Source organism: Apodemus sylvaticus, chromosome 10 (genome assembly GCF_947179515.1).
Source record: "Apodemus sylvaticus chromosome 10, mApoSyl1.1, whole genome shotgun sequence".
NCBI lineage: Eukaryota > Metazoa > Chordata > Mammalia > Rodentia > Muridae > Apodemus > Apodemus sylvaticus.
Window position 1 is genome coordinate 97,499,748 of NC_067481.1, and position 17,823 is coordinate 97,517,570.

At 45.5% G+C, this 17,823-nt stretch overlaps 1 protein-coding gene across 1 annotated transcript; it reads right to left on the minus strand.

The window, feature by feature from the left end:
* Nucleotides 1–10,871: 10,871 nt before the first annotated feature.
* On the minus strand, nucleotides 10,872–14,263 carry LOC127694492 (prostatic spermine-binding protein-like). Its single transcript, XM_052195990.1, has 4 exons — nucleotides 14,209–14,263; nucleotides 13,992–14,097; nucleotides 11,594–11,949; nucleotides 10,872–11,212 (listed from the first exon to the last, which is right to left on the minus strand). Exons 1-4 carry the CDS (start codon nucleotides 14,261–14,263, stop codon nucleotides 10,872–10,874), a joined length of 858 nt encoding a protein of 285 aa, XP_052051950.1.
* Nucleotides 14,264–17,823: the final 3,560 nt, after the last annotated feature.

The following is a 17,823-nucleotide window of genomic DNA, read 5'->3' on the forward strand; positions in this document are numbered from 1 at the left end:
CATGCTCAGAGCTCAGTCCTGCATCCCCACATTCCTCCACCTCCTCTCAGCCAAGCTCACCCACTGGAGGAACTAATATACCAGGAGACCCTGGGCTGGAGAAGGTGAAGTCCCAATACCCTTTATCTCTGTCTAATAAACCATGTGCATCTATGTGAGCCTGAGTGGTCCTCATTAACAAATAGGATTTCCCAAGAACTTCCTCTACCCCCCACTCTTTGGGCCTATACCGCACGCTGAGTTAGGGTTAGCACAGAGACCCTTGGTCAAATTAGCAGGACCAAGATCCCCAGGATGAGGGCAGAATCAGCCACTGCCTGTCTCAAAGCAGCCCAGGGTCAGTGTGTGCTGGCCAAGCTGGCAGCAACTGGCTCTGCTGTGGTCCAGTCTAACTGTGTTTGAGCAGGTGGCATCTCCTCCTGCTCCTCTGCAGAGCCGTCTGTTCTCGGGTCTCCTCCTCCTCTCCCTACTGTCCTGGTCACTCTCCTCCATTACTAGGCTGCCTGGAAGGTGTCCCCACCCAACTGGGGATTCAACCCAGGGCCTCATGCAGGCTAGACAAGTGCTCCACCACTGAGACACATTCTTAGCTTACATCTATCTATCTATCTATCTATCTATCTATCTGTCTGTCTGTCTGTCTGTCTGTCTGTCTGTCGGTCCGTCCGTCCGTCCGCCTGCCCGCCCGCCCGCCCGCCCGCCCGCCTGCCTGCCTGCCTGCCTATCTATGAGGCAGGCTCTCCCATAGCCCTCGCTGGTCTACAAGGAAGAACAGCAGCCTGCTTAGCACAGAAAACAAGTTTCATCCATCCAGGCTCAGGCAATCCTCAGACACAGTGCTGCTCAGCAGCCCGGCGGTGGCCACGGTCAGGAGAGGTCTCCAGCCAATCGCCATGGCTTCCTTTCTCCCTGCGCAGCAGCAGGACCACACTTGGAAGAGGTTTAGAAATGAGTCTCATGGACACTCCAATTTTGATTATAATATCTCTGACATCAAGTTGATGGGGACATATTTCAGGCCAATGAGTGTAAATTTCCAGTGCAGCTGTGACAGATGTGGCCCCTTTGTGAGAGGTGTAAGGCGGTGTTCGTATCAAGGGAAGGTCGCAGAAGAGGGTGACACAAATGAGAGGAACTTTCTTCTCCATCTCAGTTAAGTGTATCCCCTGACTGTCGTCCTCAGACTCCAGGCCACTGCAACCTTCAATCGCATTTAAAATTCAATAAACTGGACAAGGCAGCACAGGTCTATAATCCAAGCTACTTGAGAGACTGAGGCAGGAGGATTCAGAGCTCATAACCTCACTGAGCATCATAGTGAGGCCCTCCCTAAAAATTGTTTTTAAACATTATAATTTTTTGGCAGTTTAAAATGCTTAATTTTTATATTTTACGTGCATATGGGTGTTGCCTGGCTGTAAGTATATCAGCTTCAATTTTTAAGGTGTTTTTTAAATGACAAAGAGAGAGAGAGAGGGACAGACAGACAGACAGACAGACAGATAAAGAGAAGAGCCGGCTAGATGGCCCACTGGTTAGCAGAGCTCTGGCTGCTCCTGCAGAAGGCCTGGTGCGGCTGCAGCACCCACGTGGGGCGGCTCACAGCCTCTGCAGCTCCAACTCCGGGGCCTCTCACCCTCTTCTGGCACTAAGTGTGCTGTACACACACACATGCAGACAGAAGCTCGTCCACATTTTATAAGAAGAAAGAAAAGAGGCTGAGACAGCTGGGCATGCTGGCCCACACCTGTGATGCTGGGATTTGGAAGAGGTAGGAAGGTTAGGAGCTCAAGTTTATTGTATCAGTCAGGGTACTCTAGAGCGGCAGAACTCACAGACCGCACCTCTCTTTCAGTGCATACATGTAACGTGGGGATCTCTTAGAGTGACTTAGAGTCTGTGGAGCATCTCAGCCAACAATGGCATCAAAGAGAAAATCCCAGAATCCAGAAGTTGCTCGGTCCATGAGGTTGGATGTCTCAGTGGGTTTCCTTAGACACCGGAATCCCAAAGAAGTAATAGCTACTGCCAGTGGAGGAATGGACTTGGACAAGGCGAGGGAAAGCAGGCAGAGGGCAGAAGCCTGCTTTCTCCATGTCTTTAAATAAGCTCTCATCAGACGATGTTCAACAGAGTAAAGGAGATGCTTCCTGATTGAAGATCTGGATCTGTGTGTGTGTCTTTCTACCTCAAAGAGGTGGACTAGAAGTGGATTCATTCACAAGAAACTGAACAAAAGAATCAGAGAAGTGACTACACAGTAGGCAGTGCTGGGCTCATGCCAAATCTCACGTGGCATGTGCTCTCCGACATTAGTAAAGATGGCTGCCAGCCGTGGAGCTGTTTACATCCAGGTGAGGTTATCAGACAAGATGGAGGAGAGCTATGTGGTCGCTATTTAAAGACATCTGTCTTCCTAGGAGATCTGTCATTTTTTAAATGAATGAGAGTTGAATCCAAGTTACATACACACACATATGCTAAAGAAGAGTTGAATCATATATATATATATATATATATATATATATACATACTTTTTAAAATTATAAGCCTTTTCTTGTAAGTTTAAAGCCAATTTATTACAAATTTTTTGAACCATACACAACTGAATTTAGGAATCCTGAGACAGAATTCATAGCATAGTTTTAAGGGATTGTTTTTGAGAAAAAAGAACCGAGAAAGCATAAATATAAATGATTTTTTAAAGTTTATTTTATGTACATGAGTACACTGCAGCTGTCTTCAGACACGCCAGAAAAGGACATCTGATCCCACTACAGATGGTTGTGAGCCACCATGTGGCTGCTGGGAATTGAACTCAGGACCTCTGGAAGAGTGGTTAGTGCTCTTAACCACTGAGCCACCTCTCCAGCCCCAAGATAAAAGATTTTTAAGACTGAGAAGCAGAACCTTAGAGATGAGCAACTTTGGGATCATTCATTTATGTAAAGACAGAAGCTGCCAGGATCTTCAAGAATTTGGAAATCACGTGTGCCATTTTTTTGGCCATTAATCTGTATTGAGCCCAAGCTGCAATGATAAAACTGAAGTCTATGGAGGGGGGAGAGAGACAGAGAGACAGAGACAGAGACAGGACTGTGAGCGACAGAGGGACCTTTTAAGCATGTATGACTTGTGACTAATGGTCAAATGTGATGCCATGGCTGCAGTCACACACGCATGTGTGTGTTAGGTTATTCTCTTACAAGCTTTAGTTCTACAGAATGTCAATAGATGACAGGAATAAATATACAGATAACTGATAACTAATAAACACTCAAAGAAAACCCACTAGGAAAAATAAGTACTTCTTAGAATCATTTTTCAGTAGTGTGATTGTCAATGCTTTAGAGAGGTCTCCAGACTGCGCATGTCAAGACACTTATAATTAAACAATTGGAAGGACAGTCTAGGTGTTAGGAACCAAGGATTCCTTCAGCATGCCTTCAGTGACTCCAGCAGTGTGTGTACGCACGCGTGCGCGTGCTTTCCAAAATCCATAATGCAGAAAGAATTGAACTTAGGCTGAGCTTACTTCCAATCCATTCTCTCTCTCTCTCTCTCTCTCTCTCTCTCTCTGTGTGTGTGTGTGTGTGTGTGTGAGAGAGAGAGAGAGAGAGAGACAGAGAGAGAGAGAGAGAGAGAGAGAGAGAGACAGAGAGACAGAGAGAGACAGAGAGAGACAGAGAGACAGAGAGAGAGACAGAGAGAGAGACGGGGGGGGGGGGGAGAGAGAGAGAGATAGAGAGGTATACATGTGTCTGTGTCCATTGGTTGTGCACACATCTAGGGCCAGAATGCTTGTAACATTGAGATTTTATTTATTTATTTTTATTTACATTCCTCCTGATCGCCCCTTATAAAGTCCCTCACCCCATGCCCCATCTCCTTCCCCTCTGAGAGATCTCCCCACCCTGGCACATCAAGTCTCGACCAGATTAGATGCATCTTCTCTCATGGAAACCAAACAAGCCTCCGTGGAGGCTGAGCTGCCACGACAGACCTCGTTCCAGCCCGTGTGCGTTTTTTGGTTGGTGGGTCCAGGTTAGTTGACTCTGCCGGTTTTCCTGTGGGGTTCCAATGCACTTCAGGGCCTTCAGTCCTTCCCCTAACTCTTCCATAAGAGTCCCCACCCTCCGTCCAGTGTTTGGCTGTGCGTCTCAGAATTTGTTTCCAAATACCTGCTGATGGAGCCTCTCAGAGGACGTTACACTAGGCTCCTGTTTCCAAGCACAACATAGCATTATTAATAAAGTCGGGGTGTAACACTGAGTTTCACCATATCAACATCCTCTCATCTGAGATCTAGACAGGCTACGGATTATATCACATTACAATTTCGCTTTTAAAAGTAATTTTTTTAAGAAAAATAAAGTAGTTCATAAACTTTTGTGCTTAAATTTTAAATTTTAACCTATACTTAATCTTTACACTTTGTTATAAAGTATTCTCTTTGATATGTATATATACATATATACGCATAAATATGTATATATACACATACATATAATGATATATGTTTGTATATGTTTGGCCCAAGTAGTGGCACTATTAGGAGGTGTGGCCTTGTTGGAGTAGGGGTGTCACTGTGAGTTTAAGCCCTCATCCTAGCTGCATGGAAGCCAGTCTTCTTCTAGCAGCCTTCAGATGAAGATGTAGAACCCTCAGCTCCTCCTGCACCACGCATGCCTGGATGCTGCCATTTTCCTGCCTTGATGATAATGGACTGAACCTCTGAACCTGTAAGCCAGCTCCAGTTAAATGTTGTTCTTATACGAGTTGCCTTGGTCATGGTGTCTGTTCACAGCAGTAAAATCCTAACTAAAACAATATGTAAATATAAACACACACATGTATACATACATGTATATGATGTCTTTGTAATCACGTCTAATCAGGCTCCTGATTGAAGTGCTGGACTGAATTTCCCCTCAGCCACTGTCAGTGTCAGACCTCCTGAGAAAAGCCTCATCCTATGGAGAGACAACGGGAAAACATAATTCCCAAGGAGCTGATCAGTGATGTCTTCAGAGAAAATTAAACAGGGGAAGTGAGTGGGAAGGAGCTGAGAGTGCACTGCCCATGGCTGCAAACACCAGAACTGGGACTTAGAAGACTGAGGCGGGGGGGGGGGGGGGGGTTGTGAGTCTGAGACCTGGCTGGGGCCAACAGTGAGACTGGGTGGCATGGCGTGGCGTGTGGCGTGGTGTGGCGTGTGGTGTGGCGTGGTGTGGCGTGTGGTGTGGCGTGGTGTGGTGTGGTGTGGCGTGGCGCACACCTTTAATCCCAGCACTTGGGAGGCAGAACAGGCAGCTCTCTGTGAGCTCAAGGTTGCCCTGATCCACACGCGGCCCAAAGGAGACAGAGCAAGTTCCAGGACAGCCAGGACTCACAGGAGTTTCTCCATTTATATGAGGCTGGCCTCAGACTCAGTGATCGGCCTGCCTCTGCCTCCCAAGCACTGGGATTAAAGGTGTGGACTACCACTGCTGTGCTGAGTTATCCTGTCTTGAAAACAAGACAAATGCTTCTAAGAGTAAGACAGAAGCAAGCCAGTTAGCAGTGGTCCTCCACGGCTCCTGTTCCCTCAGGGATGGAGACTTAATCTGGAAGTACCTGATTTGATGGCTAATCTTAGCTGACAACTTGACTACTTGTGGAATCAATAAAACCAAGCAGCTGGGCTAGCCTGTGAGAGGTTTCTTGCTTATTTAACTAAGGTGGGAAGACCCTCCTTAAATCCGGGACACACCCTTCCGGCAGCAGCTCACACAACATGGAAGAAGGAAGCTGTTGCTTTTTGCCTGCTTGCCCTAACTCTTGCTGCCAGGTTCATCTGTCCTGTGGCTGAGACATTACTCCATGGGTAGAAGAACTTACTTCTTTGGAATTCCAACACAGATTGAAGACTAGAACCCTTTAGGAGTCTTCTGGATTCCAGCTCCAGATTGAGACTTTGAGACACTCAGTTTCATAGACTGAACAACTTCCAGATTCTTGTCCTTTCTATCAGGAGAAAGTCATTATTGTTGGACAACCCAGACCACAACCCATAACCATACCAATAAACACACACACACACACACACACACACGAGGTAGAGAAGGAGTCAGACAGACAGACACATAAACACATACTTGTAGTGAGCCACCCTTTGTTCATCTCTATTACAAGGTGGCGCTGGCCACATGCAGCTCCCTGGTAGTAAATTACTTTAGTACATGCGCAGTGTGCTGTATTCCTTATCACACTTACATGCTAATGAAGAACTCACTTAGTTCACCAATGAGGAAACGGCTGGCTATCTCCCTTGGCAGACGGGGCTGAGTAGGCTATATAAGGTCAGGCTGGGAGAGAGCCTGGGGGAAAGGAATAACTTATGTTTTGCAAAAGTGAGTTTATGGTTATATTAAGAAGTCTGACTGCCCTTCTTTTAACGTTCCTAACGGCAGATATATTATAAAGAAAAAAATTCTTCTCCCTTAACGCGAGCAAGAGGAGCTAGTGAGGTAAAAGCATTTTGGTAATTTGACAAGATCCAATCATACCATGGCCATGCATTCTGCGCTCCTGTTTCATACTGTTCCTTTAGAAAACCTGAAAAAAGGGACTAGAGAGATGGCTCAGTGGTTAAGAGCACTGACTGTTCTTCCAGAGGTCCTGAGTTTAATTCCCAGCAACCACATGGTGACTCCTAACTATCGATGCCCTCTTTTGATGTGTCTGAAGAGAGTGTGTATATTCACATAAAATAAACAAATACATCTAAAAAATTTTAAAAAAAGAAAACCCTGAAAAACATAGATGAAATGAACTATTTCTTGTCCAAGTTGCTTCTGGCCGCAATATTTATCACAGCAACAGGAAAGCAAATTAGAAGGGTAAATATATGTATATGGCTGGGTACGGTGGCCTTTAATTCAAGCACTTGGAAAACAGAGACAGGCAAATCTCTGTGAATTCAAGGACAACCCAGCCTACAAAGTAAGTTGCAGGCCAAACCAAGGCTACACAATAAAACACTATTACACAAAACAACAACAACAACAACAAAAACAAAAACAAAAAACCCCTTAATTTTACTTCCAGTGATAAAGGGAGCCAAGCAGTAATAGAGAAACACCTGTGGAGCATGGCAACCAGACACTAAGTCTTCCAACTCTTTCCTACTGTCACCAGGGGTTTGGGCTCAAAGCCTATACTCTGGTAGGTCCAACAAGCTGGCTTGGCCATCTGCCCCTCAGTGGCCAGTTAAAGAACCAACCAATGGGAGAACATGGAAGGTGTGTGTGCAGACGCCTACTTAGAACTGAGGGGAAGGGAAGGGACTGTCAGAAAGGCTTCCCGGAGGACTGGACTTCTGAGCACGACCAGCTGAGTCAGGGAGGAGGGTATCCCAAGCACGGATAGCCACAGCAAGGGCAGAGCCAGGCAGCCAGGGAGACTGCCTTCCACGTCATGCCTGCTCACGGCCACCCACCAGCCTGCAGGCAGGAGATTCTGTGAGAAGCAAGCAAACTCAAAGCACTTTGAATAAACTTCCATTTCAAATAAATGTCAAGTTTAAGTTCACAAGACATCTCTGGGTAACTGGCATCCTGCTAAGCAGAAAGAGACATGTATGTAGTAACTGACATCATGCTTAGAATGTTGAGATATAAATTTTAGGCAAGATGCCTTAGCACCTTTTAAAAATGCAACCAATGGGAACAGGGTATATGTACCACAAAGACATGTTCCTAAGGAAGTCCCCTATCCCTTACTCCTTATAGGTAGGACAACTTGTTTGTGGATTTCAGGCTTAAAACTTCTGTAGCAGGGCTGGTGAGATGGCTCAGTGGTTAAGAGCACCGACTGCTCTTCCAGAGGTCATGAGTTCAAATCCCAGCAACCACATGGTGGCTGACAATCATCCGTAATGAGATCTGATGCCCTCTTCTGGTGTGTCTGAAGACAGCTACAGTGTACTCACATACATAAAATAAATAAATAAATCTTTTTTAAAAATTTATTTTATGTATGTGAGTTCACTGCCCCTGTCTTCAAACACCAGAAGATGGTGTCGGATCTCATTGCAGATGGTTGTGAGCCACCATGTGGCTGCTGGGAATTGAACTCAGGACCTCTGGAAGAGCATTCAGTGCTCTTAACCGCTAAGCCACCTCTCCAGCCCAATAAATAAATCTTTAAAAAAAAAAAATCTTTCTCAGAATGAGAAGTAAACCCAGGGTGTTGGGCAAACTGGATACATACTCCCCACTGAGCTATATTGCCTGCCTTTGCTTGGTTTGTTTTTTGAGAGTCTTATGTAACCTAGACTGACTTTCAAACTTGCTAGCTGAGGGTAACTGGGCTGGATACTCTCAGGTGTAACTTGACTCCTTTTAGAATGAATTACAATCCAGGAAAGGAGGGCACGCCCGGGAGAGGACTCTTGTTCACGGAGATGTGGATGAATCCACTTCTAGTCCAGATCTTTGAGGTAGAAAGACACACACACACACACACACACACACACACACACACACACTTTTAATCCAGATCTTGAGTCATGAAGTGTCTCCTTTACTCTGTTGAACATCGTCTGATGAGAGCTTATTTAAAGACATGGAGAAAGCAGGCTTCTGCCCTCTGCCTGCTTTCCCTCGCCTTGTCCAAGTCCATTCCTCCACTGGCAGTAGCTACTACTTCTTTGGGATTCCGGTGTCTAAGGAAACCCACTGAGACATCCAACCTCGTGGACCGAGCAACTTCTGGATTCTGGGATTTTCTCTTTCATGCCATTGTTGGCTGAGATGCTCCACAGCCTCTAAGTCACTCTAAGAGATCCCCACGTTACATGTATGTACTGAAAGAGAGGTGCGGTCTGTGAGTTCTGCCGCTCTAGAGTACCCTGACTGATACAATAACCTTGAGCTCCTAACCTTCCTACCTCTTCCAAATCCCAGCATCACAGGCGTGGGCCAGCATGCCCAGCTGTCTCAGCCTCTTTTCTTTCTTCTTATAAAATGTGGATGAGCTTCTGTCTGCATGTGTGTGTGTACAGCTTCTGTCTGCATGTGTGTGTGTACAGCTTCTGTCTGCATGTGTGTGTGTACAGCTTCTGTCTGCATGTGTGTGTGTACAGCTTCTGTCTGCATGTGTGTGTGTGTACAGCTTCTGTCTGCATGTGTGTGTGTACAGCTTCTGTCTGCATGTGTGTGTGTACAGCTTCTGTCTGCATGTGTGTGTGTACAGCACACTTAGTGCCAGAAGAGGGTGAGAGGCCCCGGAGTTGGAGCTGCAGAGGCTGTGAGCCGCCCCACGTGGGTGCTGCAGCCGCACCAGGCCTTCTGCAGGAGCAGCCAGAGCTCTGCTAACCAGTGGGCCATCTAGCCGGCTCTTCTCTTTATCTGTCTGTCCGTCTGTCTGTCCCTCTCTCTGTCATTTAAAAAAAAAACCTTAAAAATTGAAGCTGATATACTTAAATCCAGACAACACTCATATGCACGTAAAATATAAAAATTAAGCATTTTAAACTGCCAAAAATTATAATGTTTAAAAACAATTTGAGGCAGGGCCTCACTATGATGCTCAGTGAGGTTATGAGCTCTGAATCCTCCTGCCTCAGTCTCTCAAGTAGCTTGGCTTATAGACCTGTGCTGCCTTGTCCAGTTTATTGAATTTTAAATGCAGATCGAAGGTTGCAGTGGCCTGGAGTCTGAGGACGACAGTCAGGGGATACACTTAACTGAGATGGAGAAGAAAGTTCCTCTCATTTGTGTGACCCTCTTCTGCGACCTTCCCTTGATACGAACACCGCCTTACACCTCTCACAAAGGGGCCACATCTGTCACAGCTGCACTGGAAATTTACACTCATTGGCCTGAAATATGTCCCCATCAACTTGATGTCAGAGATATTATAATCAAAATTGGAGTGTCCATGAGACTCATTTCTAAACCTCTTCCAAGTGTGGTCCTGCTGCTGCGCAGGGAGAAAGGAAGCCATGGCGATTGGCTGGAGACCTCTCCTGACCGTGGCCGCCGCCGCCAGGCTGCTGACCAGCACTGTGTCTGAGGATTGCCTGAGCCTGGATGGATGAAACTTGTTTTCTGTGCTAAGCAGGCTGCTGTTCTTCCTTGTAGACCAGTGAGGGCTATGGGAGAGCCTGCCTCATAGATAGGCAGGCAGGCGGGCAGATGGACGGACGGATGGACAGACAGACAGACAGATAGATAGATAGATAGATAGATAGATAGATAGATAGATAGATAGATAGATAGATAGATAGATGTAAGCTAAGAATGTGTCTCAGTGGTGGAGCACTTGTCTAGCCTGCATGAGGCCCTGGGTTGAATCCCCAGTTGGGTGGGGACACCTTCCAGGCAGCCTAGTAATGGAGGAGAGTGACCAGGACAGTAGGGAGAGGAGGAGGAGGCCCGAGAACAGATGGCTCTGCAGAGGAGCAGGAGGAGATGCCACCTGCTCAAACACAGTTAGACTGGACCACGGCAGAGCCAGTTGCTGCCAGCTTGGCCAGCACACACTGACCCTGGGCTGCTTTGAGACAGGCAGTGGCTGATTCTGCCCTCATTCTGGGGATCTTGGTCCTGCTAATTTGACCAAGGGTCTCTGTGCTAACCCTAACTCAGCGTGCGGTATAGGCCCAAAGAGTGGGGGTAGAGGAGGTTCTTGGGGAATCCTATTTGTTAATGAGGACCACTCAGGCTCACATAGATGCACATGGTTTATTAGACAGAGAGATAAAGGGTATGGGGACTTCACCTTCTCCAGCCCAGGGTCTCCTGGTATATTAGTTCCTCCAGTGGGTGAGCTTGGCTGAGAGGAGGTGGAGGAATGTGGGGATGCAGGACTGAGCTCTGAGCATGCTACTCTTCTTTCTCATCTTCCTTGTCATCGTTGTCATCATCACCATCACCATCATCATCCTCATCTTTGTTATCATCATCGTCATCATCATCATCTTTGTCATCATCATCTTTGTCTTTGTTTTCATCATCATCATCTTTGTCTTCATCATCATCTTTGTCATCATCATCTTTGTAATCATCATCATCATCTTTGTCATTATCATCTTTGTCATCATCTTCTTTGTCTTTGTCTTCATCATCATCATCATCTTTGTCATCATCTTTGTCATCATCATCATCATCTTTGTCATCATCTTTGTCATCATCATCTTTGTCATCATCATCTTTGTCATCATCATCTTTGTCATCATCATCTTTGTCATCATCATCTTTGTCATCATCATCACCATTGTCATCATCATCTTTGTCATCATCATCTTTGTCATCATCATCTTTGTCATCATCATCACCATTGTCATCATCATCTTTGTCTTTGTCTTCATCATCATCATCTTTGCCATCATCATCTTTGTCTTTGTCTTCATCATCATCATCTTTGTCGTCATCATCATCATCTTTGTCATCATCATCTTTGTCTTTGTCTTCATCATCATTATCGTTGTCATCATCATCTTTGTCTTTGTCTTCATCATCATCAACATTGTCATCATCTCCATCTTTGTCATTGTTTTCATCATCATCATCATTGTCAACATCATCAGCTTTGTCATCATCATCACCATCTTTGTCATCATCATCATTATCTTTCTCGTCATCATCATGGTCATTGTCTTTATGATTGATATCTCCCCATTTGAAGCCCATCCCTTTGATGCAGAGGCCTGCTGCATTCACACCATTGACAGTCACTAGACGCTTGTCTGAGCCTCCACTGTCATAGAATGAGCGGCCCCTTTTAACACCAAAGGTAGCTACACGCCCCTTGTTTGTAGTGAAGCTCAGGGACGTCAGGCAGAGCTTTGCGGTGCCACCCACATTTACCACGTGCTCTCCGTCCTCCAGAAGGAACTCTATAGAGTTTGGTGACCGGGATCCATAGACCTCACTCCAGTAATTGCCAAACTGCAGCTGCATGCTAGAGAGAAATCAAGTCAGCACAACCTCAGAGACACCAGTTCTTTCTCACATTTGCATCCTATTCTGGTGTCTGGTTCACAGGTCAGTCTCTAGAAGTGCCCAGCTCTCACAGGGCAGCCTGCATCCTTCTTCTAGACACACCCTCCTCATAGGACCTCAGGGAGTCTGGCCCAGGTCAGGCATCTGTACCAGGGCAGCTAGTCTGCTCCTGCACCCACCCTGAGCTGGAATGTTTTGCAGGCTCTGCCCAACTCATGGCTTCCCTTCCAGAGCCCTCTACCTTATCAGCCAAATGAGGCAGGAGCCACAATGAAGATGAGTATACCTGAGACGGACCTCCTGAGCAGAGACCAGAGAGATAGCTCTTCTCTCCTTGTGTAGTCAGGGGGGAACAGGGAAGAGCAGGGGAGCCCTGGGAGCTGTTCTACTAAGCAAAGAAGTGATGATGACCACCCCAAATCTTCTGAACTGCTCCTAATGTCAGCTTCTTTGTTTGCATATTAAGATATTTATCGAATCAGAAAGAGAATACAGGAAGGATGTCCAATGCAATTAGCGTTTCAGATAACCATGAGTAATTTTCAGTACATTGTACCGCATGTTACATGGTTGGTTTGGTCGTTTTTGACATTGATCTATTATTTACTCTGTGTGTGTGTGTGTGTGTGTGTGTGTGTGTGTAGGCGGACATGTGTCAAGTTCTTAGTGGAGGTGGGAGGTGGTGGGTTCAACCCCCAGTAACATAAAATAACAAGCAGTGTATCTATGTTGTCAATATGAACTGTGTATGCAGATGATACATGTGTGTGTGCTTGCCCTTGTATATATGTGTCTTCCTTGATCATTCTCCACATGGGTGTGCGCATGTGGTGTGTATGTGTGTGTGTATATATGTGTGTGTGTGTGTATGTGTGGTGTATTCTGCATGTGTCTCTCTGCCTGTTTGTGATGCGTGTGTGAGCATGTAGAGGCTAGAGTTGGGCACCGAGTGTCTTCCTCTGTGGCTACCTGCTCTACTGCCTGGAGGCAGGGTTTCTCACTGAATGGAGGCTCTGTGTTACAGCTAGACTGGCTGGCCAGGACTCCCATGACCTCCCTGTCGCTGACCCCAGCGACAGCCACCTCCATCCTTCTGGGCTTCTCCTTTTGTGTGGCTTCTGGGAATCTGAACCCAGGCCTTCATGTCTGCAGAGCAGATGCTCCTTCTTCAGTTGCCTAACATTTTCCCAGGCACGCCCCTCGTGTTTTTAGGCAGAGTCTCTCCATGGGAATCTGGACTTGCCTTTTGGGTAAGACTCTGGCCAGTGGGCCGTGCAGGCTCCCCCTGTTCTGCTCCCACAGTTTGGGGGTGCAGTCCTGTGCTACTGCTCTCAGCTTTCACATGGGTTCCGGGGATCCAAACTTAGGGTCTTGTATTCGCACAGCAAAGTCTTTGTCCACCGAGCCTTCCCCCTACTCACCCAACAGTGAATTTTTTAAGGATCAAAATGACCTCAGTATTGCCCAGAAGACACACTAAAAGAATATTCATTGTGCCTCTGAAATTCTACTAATCTTTGGGGACTGTGTTTGCATTTACCAAGCTGGGCGATAGTAACACAAGGTCTTAGCGACTCTAGGAGAACAACAGATCTCAAGAGTCAGACACTGGGGAGGACAGCCGAGACCTGGCCTGTCCCAAGGGAATATCTACCTTTCTGGAGCAGAGCAAAGGTGCAGAGTGGCAGAGAGAACTCACATTTTGTGTCCTGTGAAGACAGGGCTATCTCTCAGACATGTGAGCAGCTCTGTCACTCCCAAGAGGCACTAAAGCCACCAGAACCACCTGGAAGGGGGACGCTTCAAGCCTCTCTGATCCTTTGTGAATAAGGAAGTTGGAGGTCCCTCTCCACCTGTGACCCCGAGGACTATCCGGTCTGTCAGGTCTGGGCACTCCAGTTCTGAGTAGACTAGCTCAGGTCAGGGTTCTAGATAAGCCACAGCAAGTGGGCCCAACTGGGGGGTGCTGCAGGGAAACCCAGGGACGAGGGTCCTACTTACCCTTTGATGAGGTTTATTACTGTTACAAAGATCCGCATGCCCCTAAGCTCCCCCTGATCTTCACCTTGAACGTAGAAATAGCTGCCGACACTGTTGCCCAGGACATCTGAAAGTGAGGCGTTAGGACAGCGATCAGGACCACTGCCTCCCTCAGAGGCCCTTATGGCTAGGACAGGACCCTGGAGGTAAAGGCCACAAAGGAGGCTCAGGTACTCACTCTGGGCTCTGCAGGTGGGACTGGCAAGGAGCACCAAGGTCAGCAGCAGTAGCATGGCTCCTGGGGCCTTGGAGCACAGTCTGGCACTTAGAAGCCACAGGGTAAGATTTCAGTGAGATTCTGAGAAAAAGATATTAGATGTAAAAGATCTCCATCCCCCAGATTGAGACATGAGAACAATTAGAAACCCTCTTCTCCCATAGGCTAATAGCTTCAGAAGAGTCCAGGGATGGCTTCACCACATGCCCACACTGTGACTTTCCAAACCTATAATGTCACTGTGCTAACAATCTGATTAATCTCTAAGCAGTAGGCCCCATGTTGTTATGTGACGCTGGGCTCCCAAAGTCTAAAGGTGCACCTGGAGAAACCCCATATTCCAAAGCCCTCCACCCACCCTCCATGGTTCAGTCTCTAGCTGACTCATCCCATTCTCCCTTTCCTGCTCTGGCCTCTCCGCCTGCACCAGACTGGTTCTGTGCTCTGTCCTTACCTGTGCTCTCTGGACTGAGTCCCTTGGCTTGTCCCTTTATATCCTGATGCCACTCAGCCATAGCTGCTGTGGGAATGGTTTCTGGAAATGCTTCATCAGCTGGTCTTCAGAACCTTAACTTTTGCCCAACCCTACCACCAGGTATTTGTATGCTTTGAGACCATTTAAAACTATGTACCCAGCCTGTTTTCCTGTGTACTCAAGTTGTTTAAATTTGTCCTGCCTTTAAGAAAACAATATAACCAACCTTACTATGCCCTGGATTCCCAAGTAATCAAGTTTTACAAGCTAAACTGAACAAGTAGTTTTAATCTGGAGCTCTGTTCCCTACTTGTCCCTCAGGGCCCTTTCATCCCCTGGCCCAGAGTGATGCATGTGTGCTTTCCTGTCCTGATATCTTCACTGGCAGAGAGTATCAGCTTCAAGGCAACCTTGAAGATAACAAGTATCTATCATAAATGCTGGAAGCTACTTGTGAATCCAGGTAGATAATTTCAGTTTGCTTTTTTTTTTTTTTTCCTTAATGCTATACTGGGTCAGTAGGGGCAGTAAAGAAGTTTCTTCCATTGTAAAACAAAAAGTCTGGTAAGAGATACTTGAGACAAAATTTCCATTTGTCTTTCCCCTCCCTTGTTACTGTCTGTGCAATTCCTGGTTGGATGATTGGTTGGTTGGTTAGTTGGTTGGTTGGTTGGTTGGTTTGTTGGTTGGTTGGTGGGTGGGTTAGTTGGTTGGTTAGTTGGTTAGTTGGTTGGTCGGTCAGTTGGTTGGTTAGTTGGCTGGTTGGTTAGTTGTTGGTTTGGTTGGTTGGTTGGTTAGTTGATTGGTTGGTTAGATAGTTGGTTGGTTGGTTGGTTGGTTGGTTGGTTGGTTTTAAAGAATTGCTGCAAAAGAAATGAAGGAAATTTGGGAAGGGTGAGTACTCAAGTCTTGGGAATGTACCTTGTTGTAGGTCTTGCAAAAGCTCTGGAGAGATTGCAGAGGTTTACAGCACCTGTCACTCAAAGAGGATCAGGGTTCAGTTCCCAGGACCTACATGATGACTTACAACCTTCTGCAACTCCAGTTCTCTGATAGCCAATGACCTCTTCTGATCTCTGTGGAGTCCAGGCACACATGTGGTACACATACACACACCCAGGCAAAACCCACATATGCATAAAATAAAATAAAGCTCAAACTACTTTTTAAGTTTTCCATATGTGTTACCAAATGGTGGAGATTAAAAATTTTCATAACAGTCTTACAAGGTGAGGATCATTAAAAGGTTTATGTAAACATTTTACAATGTGGAGAGATTGAATTATATATATATATATATATATATATATATATATATATATTCATTATAGTAAATAAAAGTTTTATAGTATTTGAAAGAAAAGACTAATATTTAATGTTTCTTATAAATCTATCCTCTAAGTTTTAAGCATCCTCTCTTCAGACTCATTAAACAAGGCATTGGCTCTCTTTTTATGTCCTATTATGGAATAAGAAATGTGTATGTGTGTGTGTGTGCGCATACATATTTTCTTTTAAAGGAAAATTCATAATCTTTGGCTTGCTAGGGTCATATGTCTACAGCACAGACAGAAATCCAGCTTTCAGGCCTCTTATCATGAAGACAGCTAGTAGCACACGCTTTCTGGTGTACATGTGTATCTCATAGGGTAGCTCAGTTCTAATGTAGTCCTGACAAATAGACACAGAAAAGTTTCTAACTACTATGATTTCCCAAATGCATGACTTTATCTGAATGGTGTTGGTTAGATATATTAGAGACAAAAAAAACAAAGCAAAACAAAACAAAATCTATTTTTTCCTTGCCATTTTCCATGTTGAACATCCAGGAATATTGTATGAAAGAGACCACTTCTCATATGCTGTTAATGTATTAGATTTTAATGCCGTTACATTGAAAGTGCTATATAGCATTTATACAGACTTTAGACATACAGCTACATATATTTTAAATTTATTTCTTTATCCTGTGAGGCTGCACATGTGCCACTGTCCATGTATGCAGGTCAGAGCACAATTGACAGGAGTCGGTGGTCCAGTAACCTCTTTCTCCATGTGAGTCCCAGGAACTGAACTCAGAGCAGCAGGTTTAGCCATAGGCACCTTTACCTGCTAAGCCATCTTGTTGGCCCTACACACATTTTAAAGCTATTTTTCTTTTATTATTATTTTTATTCCATGGGTTCATACATTTTTAATCATAGCTACACTGGGTGTTAAATGTACTTGAATCATTTTGAAATTACGGTTGTTTATAAAGTGGTCATTTAAAAGACTTCAACATAAACAGATATTTAATTGAACCTTTTCTGATTATCCAAAAAGCCTTACAAAAACCTCAGAAAACATAGGTAACTATCTTTTTTAAAGACTTATTTTATTTCTAATTATGTGTGAATTTATAGAGGAAGGTGTCCTGTTCCCTGAAGCTGCAGTTGCAGGCAGTGTGAACTTCTGCACATGGGCGCCAAGACCTAAACTCAGGTCCTCTGGAAGATCAGGGAGCTCTCCTAACTCCCAAGTGATTTCCCCATCACCATAAGCAATTATTCTGATAAAACATAAAACCTTGATAATCTTGCAATGTGCATGCATGCCAAAGTAGATATTAAAACACCCAGGCGCTAAGCAGTGTTTACCACTAGGGTACGGTAGATGAGCATAGCCCCCCAGAGCTCCTGCACTTGAGTACTTGGTCCTTGTTGGTGGTGCTGCTTGGAGAGTTTCAGAAGCTATGGCCTCGATGGAAGAAGTGTGTCACATGGGCTGGGCTTTGAGAGTTTAAAGATTCAAAACACTTCTAGTGTATTCTTCTCGCCTTGTGCCTGCATTTGAAGATGTAATCTCTGAGCTTGCTGCTCCAGAGGCCGGCCTTGCCACCTGATGCCACCTTGCACACAAAATCATGGACTCTAATCCAAATAAACTCTTCCTTCTCGAAGTTGCCTTGGCCATGGTGTTTCATCATAGCAATAGGAGAGTAAGTTACACGACTACAAAAATGGTTTCTCGTTGTGTAGACACCACAACACGACAAGTAAGCCTCTAGCCACCTACTGTGGGACAGAGGGAGCATATGTTTCTCCTGTTGGGAGTCTTCA

Coding starts and splice junctions, on each gene's coding strand:
- LOC127694492 (XM_052195990.1), bottom strand. CDS start 14,263: ATGCTACTGCTGCTGACCTTGGTGCTCCTTGCCAGTCCCACCTGCAGA. Junction 14,098..14,208: donor TCCCACCTGCAGAGCCCAGA/GTGAGTACCTGA, acceptor CCTCACTTTCAG/ATGTCCTGGGCAACAGTGTC. Junction 11,213..11,593: donor TGATGATGATGACAAAGATG/GTGATGATGATG, acceptor ATGATGACAAAG/ATGATGATGACAAAGATGAT.